The 27,207-nt window shown below is 40.4% G+C and overlaps 1 protein-coding gene across 20 annotated transcripts in view; it reads left to right on the top strand.

Moving 5' to 3' along the window:
- TENM3 (teneurin transmembrane protein 3) overlaps positions 1 to 27,207 on the top strand; it is a 2,657,329-nt gene that overhangs the window by 1,737,736 nt on the left and 892,386 nt on the right. For all 20 annotated transcript variants that reach the window (XM_056560421.1, XM_056560526.1, XM_056560513.1 and 17 more), the window contains one exon: positions 14,759 to 15,056. In XM_056560421.1, coding sequence (XP_056416396.1) covers positions 14,825 to 15,056 — 232 coding nt within the window. In that variant the 5' untranslated portion in view covers positions 14,759 to 14,824. The remainder of the gene's footprint in view (positions 1 to 14,758; positions 15,057 to 27,207) is intronic.

The raw sequence follows: 27,207 nt of genomic DNA, 5'->3' as shown, positions 1-27,207 counted from the left end.
CGCGTTACATGTAAAATAAAAAAACTTTTAAACTACTCCCCTTGGTTGTGGATAGAGCTGAAATATCCCTATCACCTGTGCACCGGAAAAGTGCAGAATCTTCAATTCACGTTCCCTATGCCTTGCCGAGGGCGGGATAAGCCGCAGTCCTAGGTGAATGTCCAGGCGGGATCTCCATTACAACCCTCCGAAAGGATTACATGCCTACAAGAGTGTTATGCCTCTCTCATAGCACAACACTATCTGGTGAGTTACTCCATTGATAGGGGCTCACCTCCTTTATATATTGTCCTTCACAGTGGAGCACTTTTCCATCCTTTTTATTTCAGAGTACTAAGGAGGAAAGGAATTTGGTGTGGGGTATGAACATTTGCAAACATAACTTTACGGCCCTGAAGGTCACAATTCGTGAACACATAGCGGGAGAGGGGGTCTAGTTTAGAAGAAGTAATAGTAATTGTGAGAGATCTATCAAAGGCAAAGGAGGTTCCTTTAGAACGGCAAGCCTTTGACCCTTATATTATTTCTTCTGTTTCTGTTATCTAGGTCAGCTAGGTGGGCAATTTCAGCTGCTTGGTGAAGAAATGTTCTGTGTGGTTTCTTGTAGAATTTGGATTTGATTGGTAACAGTGGTACAAAAGTCCTCTAAGGAGTGCACTTTCTCCTTCAGTTGATGAACATCTGTTTTGACAAGTTTAAGGTCTTGTCACCATGCAAGGCGCAAGTCAGCTGCCATCGCTTGGATATCTGATTTCGTCGGCAATGGAGCCAGTAATGCTTGTAGCGCTGGATGATTCTTTAAGGTATTTGTAGCCATCTCAGGATACGGTAAGGATGGGTCAGCTGGAGTTGAACAGGCAATCTCTGGGTGATATGGAGTGCGGATTCGCCTGCGGTTCTGTCTTTGTTCAGTCAGAGTATCATCTGCCCCCAATGAAAGCCATAATATTGCAAAAAAAAGTTAAAAAAAAGTTAAAAAAGATCATTTAACCCATTCCCTAATAAAAGTAAGAATCACCCCCCTTTTCCCATAAAAAAATAAATAAAAACAGTGTAAATAAAAATAAACATATGTGGTATCGCCGCATGCGGAAATGTCCGAATTATAAAAACATATCATTTATTAAACCGCACAGTTAATGGCGTACGCGCAAAAAAATTCCAAAGTCCAAAATAGCATATTTTTGGTCACTTTTCATACCATAAAAAAAGGAATAAAGAGCGATCAAAAAGTCCAATCAAAACAAAAACTTCAGATCACAGCACAAAAAAATTAGCCCTCATGCCGCCCCATATGAGGAAAAATAAAAGAGTTATAGGGGTCAGAAAATGACAATTTTAAATGTATAAATTTTCCAGTATGTAGTTATGATTTTTTCAAGAACTACGACAAAATCAAACCTATATAAGTACGGTATCATTTTAATCGTATTAATCTACAGAATAAAGGAAGGGTGTAATTTTTACCAAAAAATGTACTGCGTAGAAACAGAAGCCCCCAAAAGTTACAAAATGGTGTTAAGGTGCAAAATTGAAAGAGTTAAGGTTTTTTAAAGGTAAGGAGGAAAAAATGAAAGTGCAAAAACGGAAAAACCCCGGTTTATGAAGGGGTTAATAAATGGTTTGGAGCAGGTGAGCGGGTTTCAGTGGACTCCTTGGTACCATATATTTGAGGAAGTGGTGTATGAGGTGAGGGCCGTGGTGAGGCAACTGCGGTATTCAGGTTGACCCCTTCATTAGGCATGCTGGCGTGTAGTAGTGGGTTAATGGAGGAGGTTGCAGCCTCCTTCATAGAGAGGGGATAGGGGCATGCTGCGGCCCGGAAGTGAGATGGTGGGGCTCTGGCTCACCTCTAGCTTCTGAGTGCACCGGGGAGGAGGGATCTCTACTCCCAGGAGTTGCAGGAGAGGTCTGGGAGGAGGCCGTGCTAGCTCGCGCAGCATGGCACTGCTCCTCACATCGGTCCCGGTGCTCGGTGCACGGGGAGAGCGGGGCCTGAGGTGGTGCCGGTGGAGGTACCACCGATGCCATCGCATGGGATCGCAGCGGCCCGGAGGTCTGTGCGGGAGCTGTGGGCCCGGAAGTTTCTTCCTGCAGAGATCGTGCAGCGGCGTCTTTGAGAGGCGGCAGGGGAGCCTGAGGCAGAATGACTGAGACAGAGGATCTCTGCTGTGTAAAGTAAGTTGCAATTGATCCGGGGCTGTTGCCGGGGATTTGGGGGTGCTTCTTGTGTGTTTGGGCTTTTCTTATTGATTTAGGAGTTTACCATATGGTTAATATTAATATAAGGGAGGACCATTATGGGCTAATGAACCTGATATTTTGACTGATTTAATTTTCCTCACTCTTTTGGCCTGTTTTAATTGCCAATCTCAGTAGTAAAATATGCAACCAAGTTTTGTTTGTGGCATTAAAAAATTACTAAATATATAAATAAATAAATAAATAAACAAATAAATAAAAAAAAGTATATACTGTAAATAAACTGTAAAGAACGCATAGGGTTATTATTAGAAATGAGGGAATCGAAGCTGAAAAGTCAAATTCGTTCAGAATTTCATGAAAAATTTGATTCTGAATGAATTCAAATTTCCATGCTCTTTGTGGTAATGAATCGTTTCATTCACTACATTTTGTGTGGGGTGGGGGGCTAAAATGGCGGCAAAACATGTGAGGACATGGGGAAAGGAAGTCTGGGAAGGTATGTAGGTGGGATCCCCCTGAATCATATTGCGGCATGCAGCCTATCAGCAGCCAGCCAGCCCTGTGATGTCACAGCCCTATAGTCGGCAGCCATTGCTGAAGATGGGCATTTCCGAGAGCAGGGACAGTATGTGCACACTAATCACAGTTACTGACAATACAGATCTTTACAGTGGTGAATCCATTCACCTCAAGCCTGCATTCGTTCTGGCTAGAGAGAGAGCAGACACTGTGTGGTCACTAATCAGCGTTACTGACAATACAGATCAGCACAGGGGAAATCCATTGACCTCAAGTCCACATCACTGCATGCAGGCAGGCAGGGAGAATTTAGAAGTCATTTCATAGTCTGCCAATTGAGATTATCACAGGAAGCACTCTACATTCAAATACTGCAAGCAACCATAGTGCAGGCAGGGACAGTTCAGAGAGAGAGAGAGAGAGAGAGAGTACACTTTTTCTGTGGCAACCGTACTGATTCTAATAGCAACGCCTGTAATCTGCATGTCATAATGAATAACAGTATTATTTCACTATCCCAGCACACTCCATATTCTTGTTATGGCAAGGCAAAGTGTTCAACCCCCTACTGAGGCTCTCTGTAGCCCATAAATAACAGTTTTTAATAGCGATGGGCCGTGAATATATTCAGATCGAACCCAATTTTTTCAGAAAATTTGGTGAATCGGCTGAATCGAATTTTTGAAAAATTCATCCATCTCTAGTTATTATGTAGGTTAAAACCTATTTCTGTAGATTTACTAGGTGTCCTTGTGACTAGCAGGAAAACTTTTATTTTATTCCCATTGTAAAGCACCCTTACCCTTTCTACAATTCCACCTAAAAAAAGATAAACCACCTTCCAATCATTGCTTCATATCATCCTACATTCTATTTCTCTGACGTGTTTACTAATATCACTATCGGCTGAAAACCACAATCCATTACAAATATGAGTCTATATCGTTTATTTTTCATTTTTATTTTCTAATGGAAATTGCACAGCAAATTCTACTGAGTCAGAAGTTACTGTCATAACATTTGGTTTATCTGACCTGGCTCTCCATCTTTATGGGATTACTATCTATTCCGTGGTCACTCTTGTAATCCAAGCACATGCCATCAAAAGCGTAATTGATTATATTGTGTTGGACAGTAGAGGTTTGATGTCAATTTAGCAGGATGTGTCACATGTGATTTAAGATGCTATGTACAAATAGGGGTTGTATGTACCTATATTTAATCCGTTGCTACTGTGAATAAAAATGGATTAGAAGGCTGCCCAAACACTTAATGTGCTATATATATCTGCATTCTTTCGTAAATCTGACTATTCACTCACAGGATGAAAATTGCTCAGGGAAAGCATTTATTAAATATAGGAACAGTCCGTTATGTTTTACTAAATTAAGTGGGTCATGCTAGCAAGTGTGCCCCTGTGACAGCTGCACTCTGCAGCGAAGGGGTTAATTCTGCATTGGTATGTGTGTAAAGAACACCTGGGGCTACGTGTGCATTTGTGTGCAATAAATTGAGCAATTAGCCTTTCAATTGAATCTGGAGGAGGATAACAACCAGCGATTAAAAGATTTAATACGTGTTAAGTGGTTTCTAAAGAACGGTCCAACATATTTTGTAAATGCACGTAAATGAAACAAATACTGGTGAAATCGTGTAACATAAATTTAGCACAGTGTGAACATATTAAAAAAATAAATAAAAATGCATCGGGAAAGTAAACACTACATTAATGACATGGTCGTAAAATAATGTTTAAAATCATTAGCAGAAGCCTGTAATATGTTATACAGCGGCTCTCGGTAGTGAAAGGTGGTTTTATGTGGATATAAATAATGATTACTCGATGTATACCACTGTGAGTGTACTTTAACAGTATTCCTGTAACTTTCACTGCACAAAGTAAAACATTAGAATTTATAACTATATATCTTTATAACTTATTTGGGAATAGGGATGCAAAATAGTAACAGGGGAATAACCACCATCATGGCGACTATAGTGGTTGCTATAGGTTTATGGCCATAGTGTTGTCAGGGCTGCCTGGCCAGGCATTACTGTTCTCACCTGCAAGGCCATGCAGCCCAGAAGCTGTCACAAAAAATCCCCCAAAAAATGCAAAAAACTGTGCAAAAACAGACTTCAATACCGACATGTTTCACGTGCGACCGCCAGCGGTCGCACCTGAAATATGTAGGCATTGAAGTCTGTTTTTGCACACTTTTTTGCTGTTTGGGTTTTAATATTTTGTAATAAAGTTAAACATTTTCATGAACTTGCCTCCCTGGGTCATCCCCCTTTGTGATGTGTTTTGAAGTAATTGTGGAAGCTGGATCTGTGCTCTGTGGTCTTTTCAACTTTGCCATAGATGAGTTGCTTTTTTTTTAATTTATTTTTATTTTATTTTTCGCTATAGCTCAGATGCTATGCCTACTCCCTAAATTCAAGGTTATCAAGGAATAATAAAAAAAAAGAAAAGCTAATTTCTTTCTAAAACATCTCCCTGTCTGTCTCCAGGTTGGATGCGGTTCTGCAGCTCAGTTCCATTGAAGTGAACGGAGCCAAGTTGTAATACCACACCCAACCTGGAGACAGATAGGGAGTGGTTTTTGAAGGAAATTTGTTTAACTTTTCTATTCCTGGATAACCCCTTTAATGTATGGCAGAGATCTGCTGAGTTATTTTGTTTTAAAGAGAACTGAGCAGTAATACAGTTAGACCTGTACAGTCCTCTCTACCCCCCCCCCCCTCATCTGAGTGAAGGGAGGAAACAGGAAGCTGAACTATCAGTATTAAGTGTTCAGCCTCGAGGTAGGACAATGCTAGAGACTAGAGAGGCAAGTCCCCAACAGTGTCCTCCTTCTGCTGCTCTCTTATAATTAACCAGTTGACTTTACCAGGCCACCAGCAATTCTAACATTAACCCCTTTCCTGCCCTAGGGATATTGGAATTAGCCTCTCCACTGCCCTAAATCACCAGGTATACTGACATTAAAGGGGTATTCCAGGCCAAAACTTTTTTTTATATATCAACTGGCTCCGGAAAGTTAAACAGATTTGTAAATTACTTCTATTAAAGAAATCTTAATCCTTCCAATAGTTATTATCTTCTGAAGTTGAGTTGCTGTTTTCTGTTTAACTGCTTTCTGATGACTCACGTCCCAGGAGCTGTGCAGCTCCTATGGGGATATTTTCCCATCATGCACAGCTCCCGGGACGTGACATCATCATTGAGCAGTTAGACAGAATACATCTGAAGCTAATAACTATTGGAAGGATTAAGATTTTTTAATATAAGTAATTTACAAATCTGTTTAACTTTCCGGAGCCAGTTGATATATATAAAAAAAAAAACTTGTCCTCTGATTGCAGGGGTCTGATCATTAGGACACCACCCACCACCAGCATGGTTTTGAGAATTGTTTCCTATTGTAACTTTACTGAAAAAATACAGTTATGATTAACAAATAAGGGTAATAAATTTAGAATAATAAATGAGGTAAAAAAATAAAAAATGTAAGCGACCTCACTTAAAAGGAACTTATTGAAAAGAATATAAACTTAACATAATTGTTTTGTAGTGTGAATAATGAAAAGTCCAGAATAGTGAATTAAGTCAAAAAGCGAAAACAACAGAACAAAAAAAAAGCACTGTACTGTCAATGACAATAGAATAAGCACCAATAAAGTGTAAGTTCTCAGTTCAACACACTTTTCCAGTTTACATCTTCTAGCAATCTTAAATGGGGACATTTATCATCGTTGCTTAGGTAAGCACATTCTGTAGGAATTTTTTTTTTCTTGCTTTGGTCTTTGCTTATGTATGGCATATTTATCATACTATCACAGGGGGTTGATAACTTTGGCTTACATAAGCAAAAACCAATAAATCCCTTTTGAATACGACTTTGTAACCCCCACCTCCTCTCCTCTGTAAAAAAAAATGTGAATGTTACCCCTTTAGGACACAGGTTTTTTTGTTTTTGAAATTTCATATTTTTTCCTCCCCTTCTTAAAATCATAACGTTTTCAATTTTCCACCTTACATTTAAGGCCTTGTTTTTTGCACCTTAAATTTTACTTTGTTATGACATAATTTCACCGCAAGATGTATGGTGAAACAAAAAAAATATATTTGTGGAACAAAAAGGGGGGGAAAATGCCATTTTGTTACTTTTTGGACCTTCCATTTCTACCCAGTGCACTTTTTCGGTAAAAATGACACATTCTATGTATTCTGTATATCCATACAGTTGAAATTGTATCAAACTTAGTCTTCTTTTGCACTGCCATTGTGACACAACAGTGTGACGTCCATGGGAGAACCTGTGGAGAATAGCATGAGGGAAAATACATCATGCAATGTTTTTTCCTCCCGTTACATCAAAAAACAGCAGCGCCCTACAGGCCCCATAATAGTGAATGTTATATGAAAATGAGCACATTCAAAATTGCCCTCTTCTGACCCCTCTAACTTTTTTATTTTTCCGTGTACGGGGATGTGTGAGGGCTCACTTTTTCATCAAGGGAGTTGTAGTTTAGAAACAGCTGTTGCTAAATAATAATAAAAAAAAAAGCATAGGGTTCCCCCTATTTTTATTCTCAGCCAAATACCAACCAAACAGCAACAGCCTGATGTTACCAGGGTGGGCGAGGACCATTGTTACTGGCCCTCCCAACCTAATTAATGTCAGCCTGTCACTGCCTAGGCCCAGGAACACAATTTTTAATGCTCCCGGTCTATTGGTACCAGCTCTTCCGGGCATCCCTGTGGTGGTGGATACCGGGGTATCAATTCGGGGTTAGCTCTACGTTTTTGTGGCTAATACTAAGCCTGGTTTACTAAAAGGACTCTGTCTATCAGACAGCTTCCACAACTAAGCCTGTAAAGTAAATAAAAAATTAAAAAAACAACACTTTTTTAAAACTTTTATTCCAAAAAACACTCCCCCACAAGCCCTTGTTAACCATGTTATTAATTTTAAACAAGAAAACACTGGTCATCAACATAGTCCACTGAATCTGAAGAAGTCCTCTGCATACACGTATCTGAAATGAGAAGAAAAAAAAACACGAAAAATTGGTTAGTATATTTATGGTGCCCTCCCTTAGGGAAAACACCCATAAACCAGCGTTTCCAAACAGGGAACCTCCTGCTGTTGCTAAAAGCATTTGGCTGTCTGGGAAAGATATAACTTGTAATTTAGCAACAACTGGAGTCTCACTGTTTCTAAACCACAACTCTTATCATGGGAGGTGTAGTTTATCAACAGCTGGAGGGACCCCGTTCCTAAACTACAACTCCCATCATGGGAGTAGTAGTTTAGTTACAGCTGGAGGCACCCCGTTCCTAAGCAACAACTCCTGTCATGGGAGTTGTAGTTTAGCAACAGCTGGAGGCACCCCATTCCTAAACTACAACTCCTGTCATGGGAGTTGTAGTTTAGCAACAGCTGGAGGCACCAGCCGTTCACCGGCTACCCACCCGCACCTACAACCTGCCCGCTAGCTACAACTCCCAGCATGCCCTAACAGTGAGGACATGCTGGGAATTGTAGTCGCTATGGCTAGCAGGCCGGGGGTAGTTGCGGGCGGGTGGCCAGGTTGCAGAGCCGCTTGGCTCCTAGTAATATGAAACTACACTGTAAATTCATATTTCCCGTGATTGGCTGGTTGGTCTTTGCCAATCACGGCACCACCCAGGAAATATGAAATTATAGTGTAGTTTAGTTTATCTGGGAGCCGATCGGCTCCGCGGCCCCGGCCCCTCATCTCTTTCCCTCTGCTCTCCACATGTCCCACCAGCTGGCTACCTGAGCTGTTACAGGACTACAACTCACAGCATTCCCTTTCAGTGAGGACATGCTGGGAGTTGTATTTGCAATGGCTGGTTGTTGTGGGCGGAAGGGTGGCCGGGGAGCGGAGTCGGCCGTCTCCCAGATATATGAAACTAAACTGTAATTTCATATTTCCCAGCCTGGGCTGTGATTGGCCAAGACTGACCAGCCAATCACAGCCCAGGCCAGGAAATATGAAATTACACTGAAGTATCATATTTCTGGGATCCTGCCAGCTCCGCTGCCCTGGCCGCTCATCTGTCCTCAGCTGCCGCCATTCATCTGTCCCTTAGTGCTTAGGTGCATGTGTGACTTTTTGTGTGATTTTTGTAAGCAAAAAAAAAAAAAAGGCTCTAAATATTTTGATAAATGTCCCCCAATATTTTTTTTTATGGGAATGCATTCCTAGCTCTGATATCCTATTTCCACTCACTCTCTACCAAAGCAGTGTCTGTATGGAGTGTGCATGTGTATTTGTACAGGTATTGTAGAGAACAGAGGGGAAAAGAAGTGCCGCATTTTGCAATATGTTATCGTACTGATGCTTTGTTTGTCAGCATAGTGTCCTCCAGGTAGCATTCAGAGTTCAGCTCATGACTGATCGTAAGACAGAATGTCACAATAGAAGAGCAGTACAAGTAAAGCAAGATTGTAACAGTTATACTTCATAAAATGTATATTTTATTTCTATTAATATTCCTAAGCTGGCCAGGATAGATATCTGTGATTGGCAAAGTGTGACATAGTTATGGGGGTTCAATGATACAAGGCAGTCGTGAAGTGAAGAGTTCACTCTGCACAATAATGATTGTAAGTGAGCAGAAAAAGTCACTGCCTTGAATTCATTGCTTTGAGGCATGTTCATTTCATATGCACCCGGCTGACCTGGTAACATCATTTATATTATATGATATTCATAAACTCGCTTGAGCAAGATATTTGCAGCATATTACACATTTCCAGCTGCATTTTTCATGGAAAAATTGTTCTAATTTGCAATGTGTCCTTATGTAATTTTCTGTTTACACCAAATCTTGAAATCTTTTCAAAGTGAGTATTCCTCACCATAAAATCATGTAAAAGACTGCATGAATAGGACACCAAGCAACCTTTAGTCACAAGGGCAGATATCTAAAGTTGGACATACTGATGAGAAAGCTGTTGACCGGGAGCTATTTCTCCTGACTCAACCTTCACTTTATAATAATTAAAGATAGGAATAAGCCACTGCTTATTATTCATTGAAATCCATTATGCCTGATCCTTTTTTAAGAGGGGCTGTGGCCAACCCCCCAAAAAATTAGACTGCATTATCATTAATTAGTTCAGGCTTCCCCGATCACACATCTTTTCACAGTTTATTGATATATCTTCCAGTTCTATTAAAAACTACAATTTGTCTGTCAATTTAGAGAATCAGTCAGATGGACATGAACTTAATTTTAAAACTGGGAGAAAATATCAGGCAATGGGCGGGATTATACAGGCAGAGGGTGTGTATTAGTCATACACACCCCTCGATGTACAACACTCACACCCCGACTCTATAATGATCCCAGCCATCACTTGATGGGCATTTATAAAATTAAGTTTACACCCATCTGACTGCTGATTTGTCGGACAAACTCTAAACCTACCGTATATACTCGAGTATAAGTTGACCCGAATATAAGCCGAGGCCCCTAATTTCACCCCAAAAACCCAGGAAAAGTTATTGACTTGACTATAAGCCTAGGGTGAAACATACATCATCCCCCCCTGTCATCACCCCCCCCCCTTCATCATCACCGCCTGTCAATCCCTTTCTGTGGTCTTTAACCTGCGGACCTCCAGATGTTTCAAAACTACAACTCCCAGCATGCCCGGACAGCCATCGGCTGGGCATGCTGGGAGTTGTAGTTTTGAAACATCTGGCGGTCCGCAGGTTGAGGACCACTGCAGCCTTCGTCATCATCCAGACTCCCTTTAGTTTTCTACTCACCTCCCCTCGATGGGAAGGAAGGGTGAGCAGTTCCGGGCCATCTATGCTGCAGGGACCGTCTGCTGGGGAGGGTTAGTCCACCGGACGTCCGGTGGGGAGGGCTGTCCATTTTCACCGGGAGGCCGGTGACAGGCGGTGATGATGAAGGGGGGGGGGTGATGATGAGAGAGATGATGACAGGGTGATGATGACGGTGGTGAAAATGACAGGGAGGGTGCAACATCTGGAGGTCCGCATGTTAAAGACCACTGAGAAGGGATTGAAAGGTGGAGAGTTCACTCGAGCATAAGCCGAGGGGGGCGTTTTCAGCACGAAAAATTCTGCTGAAAACCCTAAGCACCTGCCACTGGGGGAGAGTCAGGAATCCCTCATACATGTTAGATCTCCGCAGGTTTAACCAACTCATGCTATGTGTATGTTCAGTTGAAGAATACTTTAAGGTTTAGCAATCTTGCTGAATTGAACGAATACTCTTAGATCTAAGGAAAACTTTGACGATCAAACTCAATTTCCTTAGCATAATGTTAGTATACCTCAACCAAAATTACCAGAATTTGTATGGGTCAAGCCATGAAGCACTTGTCTTCTGTTACTCGCCGCTTTTTTTTTTTTCTTTTTTTTTTATATAATTTTTATTTTAACAATTGAATTATGAGATACAATTTGCATAATCCACAGAAAAAAAAATATAACAATACATTACATTAACCCCTCTGAACCCCCCCTCCCCCACCCCTGCCACCAGAAGAGGAGAAAAAAAATTCTATCTATTCTTCCCAATCCGCCCATGTCAATCTAAAATTTTTTATTCTTTTTCCTGGATCCAACGGCCCTCCATTCTTCATACCTTCGGATTTTCAACACTAACTTCTTCTACTCGGTAACACCTGAACCCCTATCTCCCAAGAGCCCTCTGAGAATCACAACCATAGCCAACATAAATATCCAAATTAATAACTCTCTGCCTTTCCTGACCTTACTCAAATCACCTAGAATAATTTCTATTGCCGACCACTCTTTCTCTAGCTTGAGTTTATTTCCAATAATCTGAAAAACCTTACCCCAGAATTCCTTAAAGGGTACCTCTCATCAAATAAACTTTTGATATATTTTAGATTAATGAATGTTGAATAACTTTCCAATAGCATGTTAATGAAAAATATGCTTCTTTCTATTGTATTTTTCCCGATCAGTCCTGTCAGCAAGCATTTCTGACTCATGCTGGAGTTCTAAACACTCAGAGCTGCCAGCCGGCTTTGTTCACAGCCAAACAGGCTGTGAACAAAGCAGGCTGGCAGCTCTGAGTGTTCTCCTTTGTGAACAAAGCAGACTGGTAGCTCGTAGTGTTTAGGACTCCAGCATGAGTCTGAAATGCTTGCTGCCAGGACTGGTAGGGAGACCCCTAGTGGTCATTTCTTCAAAGTGGAAAATTAAATAGAAAGAAGCATATTTTTTAATAACATGCAATTGTAAAGTTATTCTGCATACATTAATCTATAATATATCAAAAGTTTTTTGATGAGAGGTACCCTTTAACCTTTGGGCATAGCCATAGCAAATGAATCAAATTAGCATCCGAGCCCCCACACTTAGGGCAGTCAGTCTCACTCCAACTCTTCATGCTTTTTAACTGTAGAGGTGAATAATATAAATGATAGACTATTCTTAATTGCATAATTTGATATCTCTTATTAATTGAGCACTTTTTAACATTGATCAATATACTTTCCCATTCTTCCACAGAGATAAGGCCAAGTACATTCTCCCACCTCATTTTCTTATTTTCCTGAAAATTGACAGATACAGTTTTAAGGAGTAACCCATATATGTTTTAACTTTCCGCCTCCTTCTGAAATCATATAGTTTATCACCATGTGAGTGCATACCTTAAATTTCTCCTCATCAGTGCATCTATATGCTTCACATAATTGAACGTACCAACATTTATGTTCATTCAGCAATCCAAACTCATTCTTTAGTGTTTCAAATTTCTTAATCTCTCCATCTTGAAAAATAAAACCTTTACCTAATTAAACCCCTTTACCTTTCCAACAATCACTACCTAATCGTTGAAATTGTACAAAATCTATATTATCCCATAACACTGTATTTCTTATACTTCCCTTTATTTTACATCTCTTGCCAAACTTTCCTATATAACCCTATTAGTGAAACATGCCCCAAATCCTTCTTCACAGGAAGACCAGCTTCAATAAATTCAAGAAAACTCTCATAGTGCCCTCTATAATCTCGCCGTTTTAAGAGTGTATGTGTTTCTGAATTATTGTACAGTACATTCCATCACAATTTGAACATGGTACCTTTCCCAACATAGAGAACACATGGATATACAGTATAAAATGTATAAATGTAGAAAAATACATTTTTTGGAAAGCTTCACCTTTCTTATCCAAGGGTAGAAGGTTACATTTTTGTACATTAGAATATATATTTTTATTACAATATTATTAAGAGACATTCACCTTCAATATATTTGGTACAATTTAGTGGGACTGTTCATATGTTAAATTCAGCGTGGATCCTGCCTGATTCTCTTCAAAATTTGTACTTATTTCTGCCTCATTTTTAAAAACCTAGGGTGCTTTTTCCAAATAATCCCAGACCATTTCCTATTTGTTACTGTTTACTGGCCCGTTTGCATCTGCCTTCTCCATTTGACCGACAGTCTCTAGATATAGGACATGGGCTGGACTTACCTATGCTCATTTCCATAATAACAACAAGACTATATCTCAGCACTAGAAAGGACTATGGATGACTTATTTTCAATATTGTTATTGTTAGTACAGGTAAAGATAATAGAAAAGTGCATAGGGTGTAACTACACTTAGTAATATATGTGGATGAGCAATGATTTCCAATGTGTCCACAGATGCTACATGAATATAGACTCCTGTTTACCGGACAACATCTTACAATGTTCTATATGGAACCAAGTAGCACTGTTTGTTGTTGTGGCCCCCAGAATCAGCTCTTAGTGGCCAGTGCTGCAATGCATTTATTGCATTGACTGAATACATACGCATGCCACATAATGTTATTATCATGAGCGCAGTGAGAAGCTGTAAATGTTTTCTTGAGCAAAATATTAATAAACCGCAAATGCTGTCTATCTGTCTATCTATCTAGGTAAATACACAAGAACACTGCAGCACTCCGAGGATAGATAGTAAAATCTTGAAAAAAATTTATTCCATCATAGGTGCAAAAGCAACGTTTTGGCTCAAGCCAGGCTTGAAAAAAGCTGCATGCCTGCAGCCGAAATGTTGCTTTTGCACCTATGATGGAATACATTTTTTTCAAGATTTTACTATCTATCCTCGGAGTGCTGCAGTGTTCTTGTGTATTTACCTGAAGTCTGGAGATCTGCAACCAAGGTCCCCCACTGACCTGCACCCACCACAGGCTCTATTTGTTTTTGGTGTGCTGCTTTTTCTTGCTTTTTTTGTCTATCTATCTTTTTATCTATCTATCTCATATCTATCTATCTATCTATCTATCTATCTATCTATCTATCTATCTTTTTTATCTATCTATCTATCTATCTCATATCTGTCTATCTTTTTATCTATATATCAATCTCATATCTATCTATCTATCTATCTATCTCACATCTATCTATCTATTTATCTAATATCTATCTATCTCATATCTATCTATCTCATATCTATATATATATCTATCTCATATCTATCTATCTATCTATCTATCTATCTATCTATCTATCTATCTGTCTGTCTGTCTGTCTATCTATCTCATATCTATCTATCTCATATCTATCTATTATCTATCTATCTATCTATCTATCTATCTATCTATCATGTATCTATCTATCATGTATCTATCTATTATGTATCTATCTATCTACTTATATGAATGTATGCTGCACTTGAGCATATCTTTTCTTTCTATGCCAGAGACAAACATCTGCATTAACTTTGTTTTATCTGCCAGGCCTCTTGTTTCCATAACGGTTGCAATCCACAATGCTTGTTTTTTTCTATTGTATTGCCCCACAAAGCCAAAATCTTGTTTTCATGCCCCAGTTGTAAGTGGTGTGTCTCATGTCAGGCTGTATATAGCAGACAATGATCTTCTATGAGATCCCATAAGATCACAACAGTTTGTATATGGCAGCCATGGTCATTTGATTTGTTGCTTTATTGAGTAACTATTTGCCTTTGTGTCTCCTGTGTAGACAAATCGAGTGTGTGAAGCAATTTTCAAGTAAGTTGGACTGTTGTGTGCACAGAATGAACTTAATATGGATGTAAAAGAACGTAGGCCTTATTGTTCCTTGACAAAGAGCCGGCGAGACAAAGAAAGACGTTACACAAATTCTTCGGTGGACAATGATGACTGTAGAGTGCCTACACAAAAATCCTACAGCTCGAGTGAAACCCTGAAAGCTTTTGATCATGATTCTTCACGGCTGCTCTATGGAAACCGGGTGAAAGACCTGGTTCACAGAGAATCAGATGAATATACCAGACAAGGTACGTTTCTATATGTGTCATGTATATTTATACGCTATTAATTTAGCACCTGAGGATCAACCTTGACCATCGCAACAAAACTGTATAAAATACATTTGCCTTTTTTTTTTTTTTTTAAATCCACATGGCTGCGGGAAGAAGAGCTTTCAAACTTTTTAAATGGCACAAGATAATATGTCCTGCAAAGAAATAAAATCTTTAATTACTGTGTGTCAGTCCATTGCAAATAACACTGGGATACCTCACATCATTACTTTTCTACAATACCTTATTCTAAGCAGGTATGAAGTTTATGTAAAATACGATTTACAATAGTCATATATACAAATACTGTATATACTCGAGTATAAGCCGAGTTTTTCAGCACAATTTTTCGTGCTGAAAACGCCCCTCCCCCTCGGCTTATACTCGAGTGAACTCTCCGCCTGTCAATCCCTTCTCAGTCGTCTTCAACCTGCGGACCTCTAGATGTTGCAAAACTACAACTCCCAGCATGCCCGGACAGCCATCGGCTGTCCGGGCATGCTGGGAGTTGTAGTTTTGAAACATCTGGAGGTCCACAGGTTGAAGAACACTGCGGCCTTCGTCATCATCCAGACCCCCCTTTATTTTTCTACTCACCTCCCCTCGGTGAGAAGGAAGTGTGAGCTGGCCATCTATGCTGCAGGGGCCGTCCGATGGGGGGGGGGTTAGTCGTTCCGGGCTGTCCATTTTCATCGGGGGGGCCCTCTTCTCCACGTACCGGGCCTTCCCCGCACTAGTGACGTTGCCTTGACAACACCGCACAGGGACGTTCATTCGCAAAGGTTTCAAAACTACAACTCCCAGCATGATGACTGGGGTCTGGATGATGACGGGGGTCTGGATGATGACATGGGGGGATGATGTATTTCCCACCCTAGGCTATTAGTCGAGACAAAAACTTTTCCTGGGTTTTTGGGGGGAAATTAGGGGCCTCGGCTTATATTCGGGTCGGCTTATACTCGAGTATATACGGTATTCACTAGGTAATTCTCCACTGTTCCAGAGAAATTCCATAATGTGAACCTAGCCTAAATATAACAAACCTAGGAATCCTCTTATATAACACAGATACATGAAAGAAATCATATTAAGATGATCTGTAATATCTGACTACCTCTGATTTCCAGAGCACAGTTATTCGTCCTTTTCATGTAGAGGTATTACCCTGTGAGCAACTGCATCTTCGTTGGTCTGGTTCTCAGCAGCACACCCAGTCTGAGCATGAGCAGTAGCTCCTGGCCACCTCTCTTGATCACTATAGAGTTGAATAGGACAGCTTTGGTGCATGTATAGTAGTGTTTGAGTTTGAACCAGTCTAATCTGCTGTAATGCTGCCCCGAGTATACCAGAGCCCTTATCAGGACTGTCACAATAGGGAAAGGAGCCTTGGAAAACACACAGCAGGACTCTCTGCAACATATCTACCGATTACCATGTAATCTCATACTGCTGTCTACAGTATGGGGACAAGAGCTGGGAATCCACGGAGCAATGCTCTGTTTCATTGTTATCGTTCTAAGACTGTGCTACCCTGCAGGCTATAGTAACTGGGATGGAGCCTGAGAGACACAGTTTGATAACAATGAAACACAGCAACTCTCTGTCTATCCTAGGCTTCTGGAGCCTGGAGTGTAGCAAAGTAGAATAACAAAAATTAATATAAGGAAATGAGACAGAGGGGATGTGTTTGAAACTTTTAAATACATAATGGGAATCAATACGATAAAGGAGGAGAGTATTTTTACAAGAAGAAAAATACCACAAGAGGGCATCATTTTTTTTTATCAGAGGGGCAAAGGTTTAGGCCGTAATATCACAAAGTAATATCTCTAATATTATGTTGCATAGCAGACTACAGTAACAAAGATGGAAGTCTGGGACAGACATAGATGGTAGTAGGAGTAGGTAGGAATTACCTTATTTTTCCCCCTATAGGACGCACCAGCATATAAGACACACCCTATTTTAAAGGTGCAAAATCTAGAAAAAAAAGATTCTGCACCCAACAGTGATCTTCAACCTGCGGACCTCCAGATGTTGCAAAACTACAACTCCCAGCATGCCCGGACAGCCGTTGGCTGTCCGGGCATGCTGGGAGTTGTAGTTTTGCAACATCTGCAGGTCCGCAGGTTGACGACCACTGGATAGGAGGTAGTACTCACCTGTCCCCGCCGCTCTGGACCTGTCATCGCTGCCCTGGATGTCGCTCCATCGCTGTCGTCGCGTCCCCGTGGTGACCCCAATGCTCCGGACGTCTTCTTCCCCAGGATCCACGCTCTCCGTCGCCGTCATCATGTCGCTACGCACGCCGCTCCTACTGGATGACGGGATGGAGAGCGCCGGCCATGCAGGGGATCCCGGCATGGAGCAGACACCAAGGAGGCAGGTAAGGTCCCTCCCGGTGTCCTGTAAGCTGTTCGGGACGCCGCAATTTCACCGCGGCGGTCCCGAACAGCCCTACTGAACAGCCGGGTTAGTGTTATTTTCGCTTCAGATGCGGCGGTCAGCTTTGATCGCCGTGTCTGAAGGGTTAATACAGGGCATCACCTCGATCGGTGATGTCCTGTATTAGCCGCGGGTCCCGGCCGTTGATGGCCGCAGGTATTCGCCGTATAAGACGCACCAACTTTTCCCCACCCAGTTTTAGGGAAGAAAAAGTGCGACTTATACGGCGAAAAATACGGTACTTATTTGTTATTTTTACATCATGCCCAAAAAACTAGAAAAAATAATATTTCTCCAGAATACCCCTTTAACTGTAAAATGTTTGGAAAAAAACTGAAGTAGAAATGTAGGAAAAACTATTTCAAATGTTATGTTAGATTGTGTAGTAACAGAAATCTCAGGGTGGTGCTAAGAAAGTTGGATCTGTCCATATAGCCCCTTCCTCTGGAAATGCTCCAAGTTCAGAGCTTTCAGCAATGTGGTCATATATGATGACTTTAAAATGTTTAGATTAATGTCAAGATAATAAGATAGCTGGCTGATGATTTCTTGTCAGGGCTAATTTAAACTTATGCCAAATCATGTATAAACCTTTCTGCACCAGGGTGTTGTGCGATCAATCATGGAGGCCCAATTCCATATCCATAGACATCCGTATAAGCAATAATCACACATCACAGCATTCTTAGTTTCTTATGCTCTCTTTAGTAATTCAATTTTCATTGTACAAACCATTGGAAATCTTCAATGGTATCAAAAATAGTATGAAATATAAAAACTAATATCACCCTTGGAGCACACTAGACGCGCTCGACAGTCCTCAGCATTCGGAATTACTTCACCCGTTTTCATGGGCATCCTGTAGCTGGAGTTCCTTCCTCTCACGAAAAGGTGGACAGCTGAGCAATCGCCAGACACATCTGACGTTTGGGAGGACACGACCCCTTTCCAATCGTTTGTACAATGGAAATTGAATTACTAAAGAGAGCATAAGAAACTAAGAATGCTGTGAAGTCTAGTTCAAACTTACCATAGGAGACATACTAAAATCTTCAACCTTTTTAAGCAAACCTTTGTTTAGATAAATAAATGCAGCTACCCAACATAACTTGGGTAGGAAGAAAAAAATCTTGACCACATACTCTACATATCTTGTGAATTTGAGCAAAAAGCTTCAGCTAAAGAAATAATAAATCAGCCTAAAGTTAGGTAAAAAATAAAATATGATCGAAGCATAACCTGGAAAATAACAGCTGAAGCAGTGAAGTTTAGAAATTACAGGAATGTGAAATAAAAATGTGGCTGAATCAGAGGTTTGGAAGGGTAATGAAAACCATAAAAAGAGAAGCTGATTGATTAAAGACTGAAGACTGGGCGGAATAAAAAATATTTAAGGGTGAAGGCCAAGACGTAAAAAGAGGGAGGCTGGGACAGATGTGAATAGACTACAAATGTAGTAGAACTTTGAGTTTTGTATTTTTCAGCTGAGAAGCCTTGACCAGTTCATACCATCCTTATTTATGGCTGTATGTCAGCCGCATCATGTACCGTAGTAAGGCTTCACCTAAGTCACTTCCAAGAATAGGTAGGACAACATTGCTGTGAATGTATCAAGCTGAAACAGCAAACTTTCCTGCTTTATACAGTGTATTCATAGAAAGTATAAAGAAGGTTTGCCTTCCAGCTCTGTACATTCACGGCAAGGTTTTGCTTTCTATTATCGACAGTTACCGTATTTTTCGCCAAAACTGGGGGGGTAAGTTGGTGCATCTTATACGGCAAATACACATTAAAACCCTGTCATATCACGACGGTCCCAGCGGCCATCAACGGCCAGGACCCGCGGCTAATACAGGACATCACCGATCGCGGTGATGCCCTGTATTAACCTTTCAGACGCTGCAATCAAAGCTAACCACCGCATCAGAAGTGAAGCTGACCCGGCTGCTCAGTCGGGCTGTTCGGGACCGCCGCGGTGAAATCCCAGTGTCCCGAACAGCTTACAGGAATGACAGTCGGCGAATGACTGCTCCGTGCCGGGATCCCCTGCATGGTCGGCGCTCTTCTTCGTTGTCATCACGTGGTCGCGCACGCCGTCCCGTCATCCAATAGGAGCAACGTGCGTAGCGACGTGATGGCAGCGACGGAGAGCGAGGATCCCGGGCAGCAGAGACGATCCAGAGCGACGGGGACATCCCGGGGACCCGACAACAGCGATGGAGGGCGACATCCAGGGCAGCAGTGATGGGTCTGGAGCGGCGGGGACACGTGAGTATTACCTCCTATACCAGTGGTCTTCAACCTGCAAACTTCCAGCCGTTGGCTGTCTGGGCATTCTGGGAGTTATAGTTTTGCAACATCTGGAGGTCTGCAGGTAGAAGATCACTGTCCTATACTTTACATTGTATTTGGTTCAGAATCTTTTTTTCCTAGATTTTCCTCCTTTAAAATTGGGTGTGTCTTATATGCCGGAGCATCTTATACGGCGAAAAATACGATACTATAATGTGGTCTTACTGCAAACAGATCTAAGTCTAATATATATTTCTTATACTTGATTTAGCACTCAAAGAGGAGTATTACATACTTTTCAAATAGTACCTGTTTTAGAAGAATAAAAGAAAGAATAAAAAAAAACTACTAAAATGCAATGTTAATCACACAATTTTTCAATAATGTTTAGGGTAAATGTAGGGAGCTATCTTTAGCTCCTTATGCATTTTTCTCTAATTTCCCATATATGGCTAGGTGTATATCAATCCCATAGTGGCTAAACTATCTAGCCTTTATTGCATCATGAATGTTTTACTAGTGCCTTGGCATAATTTTCCCTTTTATATATATAAGAAATGAAAAATTATATTTTAGTGTTTTTTCTTTCTTTTCGATCAGTTTCTTTTTTTAAAGGTGTCAGTTGACGGGCTACGGGTCGGCACAATTAATATACTATACTGGTCAAGGACAATAGAGTTTTCTTTTTTTTTTTTTTTTTTTATTCTTTTGGGAATAAGGGACGCCAAGGGATGTTGTTGGTATTTTATAAAACAGGTAAAGAAAAATTGTTAACTACTATTGGCAAACAGTGTTCTAGACAATTTTCAAATTCTCAGCTTTTTGGATCTATGGAAAAATGTATCATGGATAAAGAGTGGCATATTGTGGGCTAGCCTCATGCTTATGGCTGTATTAAAGTGCCCATACACCTTCAATAGCCACCGGATAAACAATCATTCTGCCGAAAGTTGTCTCTCCTGTTCTCCCGGGGAATGTTCATATATTCTATATAGGAAGAGGAAAGGTAAGCCACTGCCAGACAGCTCTGCTGTCGACTTATCTCCCTGAAAACAAAAAGCCAGAAAGTAGAAATCCAGAATGTCTGATTGGGCCTTCTTACATTAGACTGTCAACTGATCCTGGCAAAATTGGCAGGATCGGACAACTTTTCCCCATTGTTTATAGGGTCCTTATGGTCTAATCTTACACAGAGTCTTAATATGACACCTAAATAAGTCCCGGAGGCCTTCTATATGTTTCTGTGTTCCTTCTGATGCTGAGTTAAAATGTATTTCCATTTGAAAACATTGCTTTTAAGGGAGGGTACCTCTCTATTATGGGACCATTCAAGGGCAACATACGGCAATATGTTGTGCTGCTGCAACTCCATTGTTTACACGTTTGAACCCTTTACAGCTATAATAATGAAAGCAAAGCTGTCTCAATAAACACCAGAACAATACATGATGTATCTGTTTCATTAAGTCCTAACTCAATGCCGACTCCCACCACATGATGGATTGTCTTATTGCTATCTTAATAAACACGCAATTACTGCACCCCTATACATGGCAACCACTGGAACAAAGGAGAAATGGGCGCGTAAAGACTGTTTATTTATGTACATGTGCCAAACATTCCTTGTGATTTATTTCACTACTTCTTTGACATTGTTATGGAGAGTAAGAATATTTTAACTAAAACTGCATGTTAGTTTCTGGTTCTGCAAGTGGTAGTAACAATTTATAGATGCATCAACATCAAATGTCCCCAAAAATGCAAGATTTAAAGCAGTCTAAACAACACCTTTTATCATAGACACCGTCCAGGAATTAGTCATCGGTTGTCTTTTCCTGGATTAATTTTTAGGTACAATCACTGCAAACACCATGGAAGATCTGTTGTTTTGGAAATATTCTGACCCATCTGTCTAACCATGGCAATTTGACCCTTAAGGAAGTGGCTCAGCTTCTTACAATTGCTTATTTTTCTTTTTTTTCCCAAAACATCATCTTCAATAACACTCCACTTGTTGCCTAATCTATTCCATCCGTGCCAGGTGCCATTGTCCGGAGACAATCAATCTTATTCATTTAACCTGTCAGTGGCTCCAGTGTTCATTTACATGGACATATTAGAAGCTAAAAAAAATCTAACACCATGATTAAAATAAAACAATATGTTATAGTGTTTAAAAGCTGAAAGCAAAATTGGCAAAAGGGTTATTATCTGGTGTACACATGATAATATTAATGCTTGTGCACAATACAAGGTCAGATGTAAGTTACCAAGTACCAAGTATGCACGCTTCATTCTGTGGGGAGTTAGGGATAAGCTGTTGCCAGATACCTCTGTAATAAGCCACTGCCAGGCACCTTTTGTTAGTAGCTTATCTCCCATGGGGACAAAGGATTAGAATGCTGAAATCTAACATGTGCAATGTCTTTTTTCCTTGGCATCTACCATCAGAGGATAGTCAAATGTTCCTATACACAAGACTTTGAGTTGATCTCATAACTCTTAGATAGATCTGATCTGCTTATAAGGGGCTTGTCTAGATAAAGAAACTTAGAGGACTCTCTTACATGCATCACTACTGGCTGCGGCTATCAGACGGCACCTGGACTAGCCATTCAGAAGTGGCAACTTCAGATGTAGCCCTCTATTATTGATGAATAACAAGCACTATTTTGGGCTGCACCTGGGCTTGCAATTACTTAAAGGAGTAGTGCAGTGAAAGATAACTTATCCATTGGATAGGGGACAAGTTATAGATCTCCTGAACAAGGCCCCAGCAGTCTGCTGGAAGAGATGGTTACGACCCCCCCCCCCCAGGAAGCCGTGGCCTACACGGCCCCTACATATATCTCTATGGGATACATGGAGGGGGCGTGACGGCTGCCGCTCCGTGTGGGGGTCGGACCCCCACGATCTATAACTTATCTATTATCCTTTGGGTAGGTGATAAGTTATGTTCCATTACAGAACTTTTAATGTGGCAGATCCAGGTGCCACCTGAAATTAAAGGGGTACTCCGGCGTTAAGACATCTTATCCCGCTGGGGACCCCGGTGATCTTCCACGCCGCACCCTGTTAGAATCAGCCCCCGGAGCGTGCTCGCTCCGGGTCTGATTACTGGTGATCACAGGGACGGAGCATAGTGACGGCTGTCATGCCCCCTCCCATAGACTTGCATCGAGGGGGCAGGGCATGATGTCACAAAGGGGTGGGGCTATGACATCACGAGCTCCCGATGCTGGCCCCAGTGTTTGGAACAGTTTGTTCCAAACGATGAGCAGCAGAGTTCCCCCTTAAGCTCATGTGTTTCAGTCACACCTATTGTCAACAGATGTATAAAATTAAGCCCATGGTCATCTATTACTGACAAATATTGTTGGTAGTATGGGTTGCATTAACTAGCTTAAAGGGGTACTGCAGCAAGAATTAACTTATTTGTGGATAGGGAATAAATAGCTGATTGTGGGGGGTCCAACTGCTAGGGCCCCCCCGATCTCCTGAATGGAATCTGTCCCTCTCAGTCCGGATCGCATATTGTTTACTTCTAGGCGGCACACACTCCATTGAAATAAATGTAGTGTGTGCCGTCTAGAGGCGTGACTGAGCGGGATGGGGTCCCATTCAGGAGATAGCAGGTGTCCCCAGTGGTCGGACCCCCTGCAATCATCTACTTATACCCTATCCTGTGGATAGGGGCGAGGGTAAGTTCATTCTGGCTGCAGTACCCCTTTAATGACTTTAAATGGGGCATCGTCATAGTCACTTTCTGATCTGCTAAATCTGTCCTTGTCAAATGAGATTGATAAAATAAAGTTGAACCATCTAGAAGTAACCATAAACCATTCAAACTCAAGATGATAGCGATAGGACATAAATATCATCCATCTCAGGAGCTTCATGATTTGCGTTTCCATAGTTGATCAGCTCCACAAAAGCCTAATATTAACATGCGCATTGCCAAGCCCCTCTCTATTGCTAAGTGTTGGCTGAACTCATGCAGAGCAGTGGAAGGTCTGATGTACTGATGAATTCAGGTTTGACAATGGCACATTGTAAAATGATAACTCATAATTTACAGGAACTCTCCAGCGCAGGGCCTTTAAATCATTGTTTATTGGTAACTGTACTATTTTTCTATTCGTCCCTCCAGTACCAATGCTATAATGTAAGCATGCATCACATTTTTGGCCCAATTTTGAGGAATATGCTGTCAACGTATACTGTTTCTGTACATGAGTAAAAAAAAAAAAAAAAACAAGGTCCAGGCAAGTTTTTTAAGTCTTCTACAAAAGCGTATACATTTGGGAAATGGACATTAACACATTGTTAAAGGGGACATGTTGCGCTATAAGTTGGCCTCTCTTTTTGGCAGATTGTCAACATATACGTCAACATGTAGCCAAAGACGGGATGTGAATAGGACCTAATTCTCTTGTAGTATTACTAACATAGCTCCAAAGCAGAGGTTGACTTTAATAAGTATCCATCAGATGAAAGTGCGGCTCTTCTTTTCTCTGCTACACTTTCTCTCAGACGTATCGTGTTATCATGATCTCATTAGTTCACGATGTTAGAATTAGAGTAAAGCTTAGTGATTTCTAAACAATACATTTTGGGGTTTATAATGGGATTTTAAAAACCTGCTCGCTGCTACTTGTTTAATGCAATGTCTTGCTTTAGGCAAAAAATCTTCCATCAGGCAGACACCACTGGGAAAATAATCCTTGTACACCTAAAGATTCTTTATCACTGCCAACTAATGGGTGGTGATGAGTAAGTATAATGAAAGTGAGATGAAGATCTCCTTGATAAAGCACATTCACTTTAATTGGTGCTGCCGTAATGGAGATTATTCTTAGGCAGCGATGTAAGTCACTTTTAGATTGAAGCTTCCTGTTAACTAATGCATGTTTATGGGCTTAGTATACCAAATATAGAAACTGTGTGCCAATGTATGGGCATGTACAATATCCCTGTGTATGAATGGAAGAATGTGTGTGTATGTGTAATGTAAATGCATAAGCATAAGGTGTATGCAGGTGTATATACATAAGCATAAGGTGTATACAGGTGTATACTGTATACATAAGCATATGTGTGTGTTTGCAAACATATGCAGTATGTGTGTATGCATGTAACAATATATGTGTGTATGTATACAAATACATTATCGTGTATGTATATATATATATATATATATATATATATATATATATATATATATATATACATTTTTCAAGAAAATGAAGTATTGCTCACAGAAAAGGATTGCAGTAACACATGTTTTGCTATACACACTTTTATACTCTTTGTGTGTATTGGAACTAAACCAAAAAAAAGAAGGAAAAAGGCAAATTGGACATAATGTCACCAGACTCCAAAAATGGGCTGCACAAAACTATTGGCACGCTTTCAAAATTGGGGAAACATAATATTGTTTACACACAAAGAGTATAAACATGTGTATAACAAAACACATGTTACTGCAATCCTTTTCTGTGAGAAATACTTCATTTTCTAGAAAAATTTCAGGGGTGCCAACATTTACGGCTATGACTGTATACACACATATATATATATATATATATATATATATATATATATATATATCTGCATATAAGAATGTTTATGTGTATGTAATCTATATACATAGGTATACATATGTGTGTTTGCAAACATGTATGTGCAAATATGTATGCAAACATGTAGAGTATGTGCACATGTGTATGCATGTAAAGCAGGCATGTGTGCACCTGTATATATGCATATACACACATGTGCTTGTATGTAAGCGTGAGTGTGTCTGTGTAAGGGGGAAAACACCCAATACAGTATGTGTATTCATGTATGTGTGTGTTGTGCAAGCAATGCACATATATAAGTTTTGTATAAGCAATCAATGCATGTTTGTGTTCTGTAAACAATGCATGAGTGTGTGTGTTGTGTAAGCAATGCATATATGTGGGTGTGTTCTGTAAACAATGCATGCATGTGTGTTGGTTAAGCAATCCATGTATGCATGTGTGCGTGTTGTGTAAGTAATGCATGCATATGTGTGTGCTGTGTAAACAATCCATGTATGTGTGTGCTGTGTAAGCAATGCGTGTGTGTGTGTGTGTGTGTGTGTGTGTAGTGTAAGCAATGCATGCATGTGAGTGTTTGGTAAGCAATCCATGCATGTGTGTGTTGTGTTAGCAATGCAGATATGTGTGTGTTGTGTAAGCAATGCATGTGTGTGTGTGTGTGTGTGTGTGTAGAGTAAGCAATCCATGTATGTATGTGTGTGTGTGTGTGTGTGTGTGTGTAGTGTAAGCAATGCATGCATGTGAGTGTTTGGTAAGCAATCCATGCATGTGTGTATAGTGTAAGCAATGCATGTATGTATGTATGTATGTATGAGTGTTGGGTAAGTAATCCACAAATGTATGTATGTATGTATGTTGTGTAAGCTATGTATGTGTGTGTTGGATAAGCAATGCATGTATGTGTGTGTTGTGTAATCAATCCATGTATGTGTGTGTTGTGTAAGCTATGCATGTATGTGTATCTTGTGTAAGCTATGCATGTATGTGTATCTTGTGTAAGCTATGCATGTATGTGTATCTTGTGTAATCAATCCATGTATGTGTATGTTGTGTAAGCTATGCATATATGTGTGTATGTTGTGTAAGCTATGCATGTATGTGTGTATGTTATGTAAGCCATGCATATATGTGTGTATGTTGTGTAAGCTATGCATATATGTGTGTATGTTGTGTAAGCTATGCATGTATGTGTGTATGTTATGTAAGCCATGCATGTATGTGCAAATGTTTTACTGTCTCTATATTTTCTTCAGAAAGCACTAGCACCAAATGCTGCTCAATGTAGTTTTTGAACAACTCGAGAGCCATATGTTGCCTTCTTGTCCGTATGACATACTGTAAATCAATGACTACTAAATGTTTCCATCTGAATGGTATTGCCTAGTGGCACACAGCTGCTCTCTTCTTATGGTCTTCACTGACTTAACTCCTGCTGAGTTAAAGGGGTACTCCAATGGAAATCCTTTTTTTTTTTATCAACTGGTGCCAGAAAGTTAAACAGATTTGTAAATTACATCTATTTAAAAATCCTAACCCTTACAGTACTTATCAGCTTCTGTATGTTCCACATACAGCAGCTGATAAGTACTTTCTGTCTGACCACAGTGGACACCTCTGTCCACTTTAGGAACTGTCCAGAGTAGCAGCAAATCCCCATAGCAAACCTCTCCTGCTCTGGACAGTTCCTGACATGGACAGAGGTGTCAGCATAGAGGACTGTGGTCAGACAGAAAAGACATTCAAAAAGAAAATAATTTCTTGTGGAGCATATAGCAATAGCAACTGACAAGTACTGGAAGGATTAA

The sequence above is a fragment of the Hyla sarda genome, chromosome 1 (genome assembly GCF_029499605.1).
Source record: "Hyla sarda isolate aHylSar1 chromosome 1, aHylSar1.hap1, whole genome shotgun sequence".
In the NCBI taxonomy this organism is placed as follows: domain Eukaryota; kingdom Metazoa; phylum Chordata; class Amphibia; order Anura; family Hylidae; genus Hyla; species Hyla sarda.
This window is presented reverse-complemented; position numbering and strand designations above follow the sequence as displayed.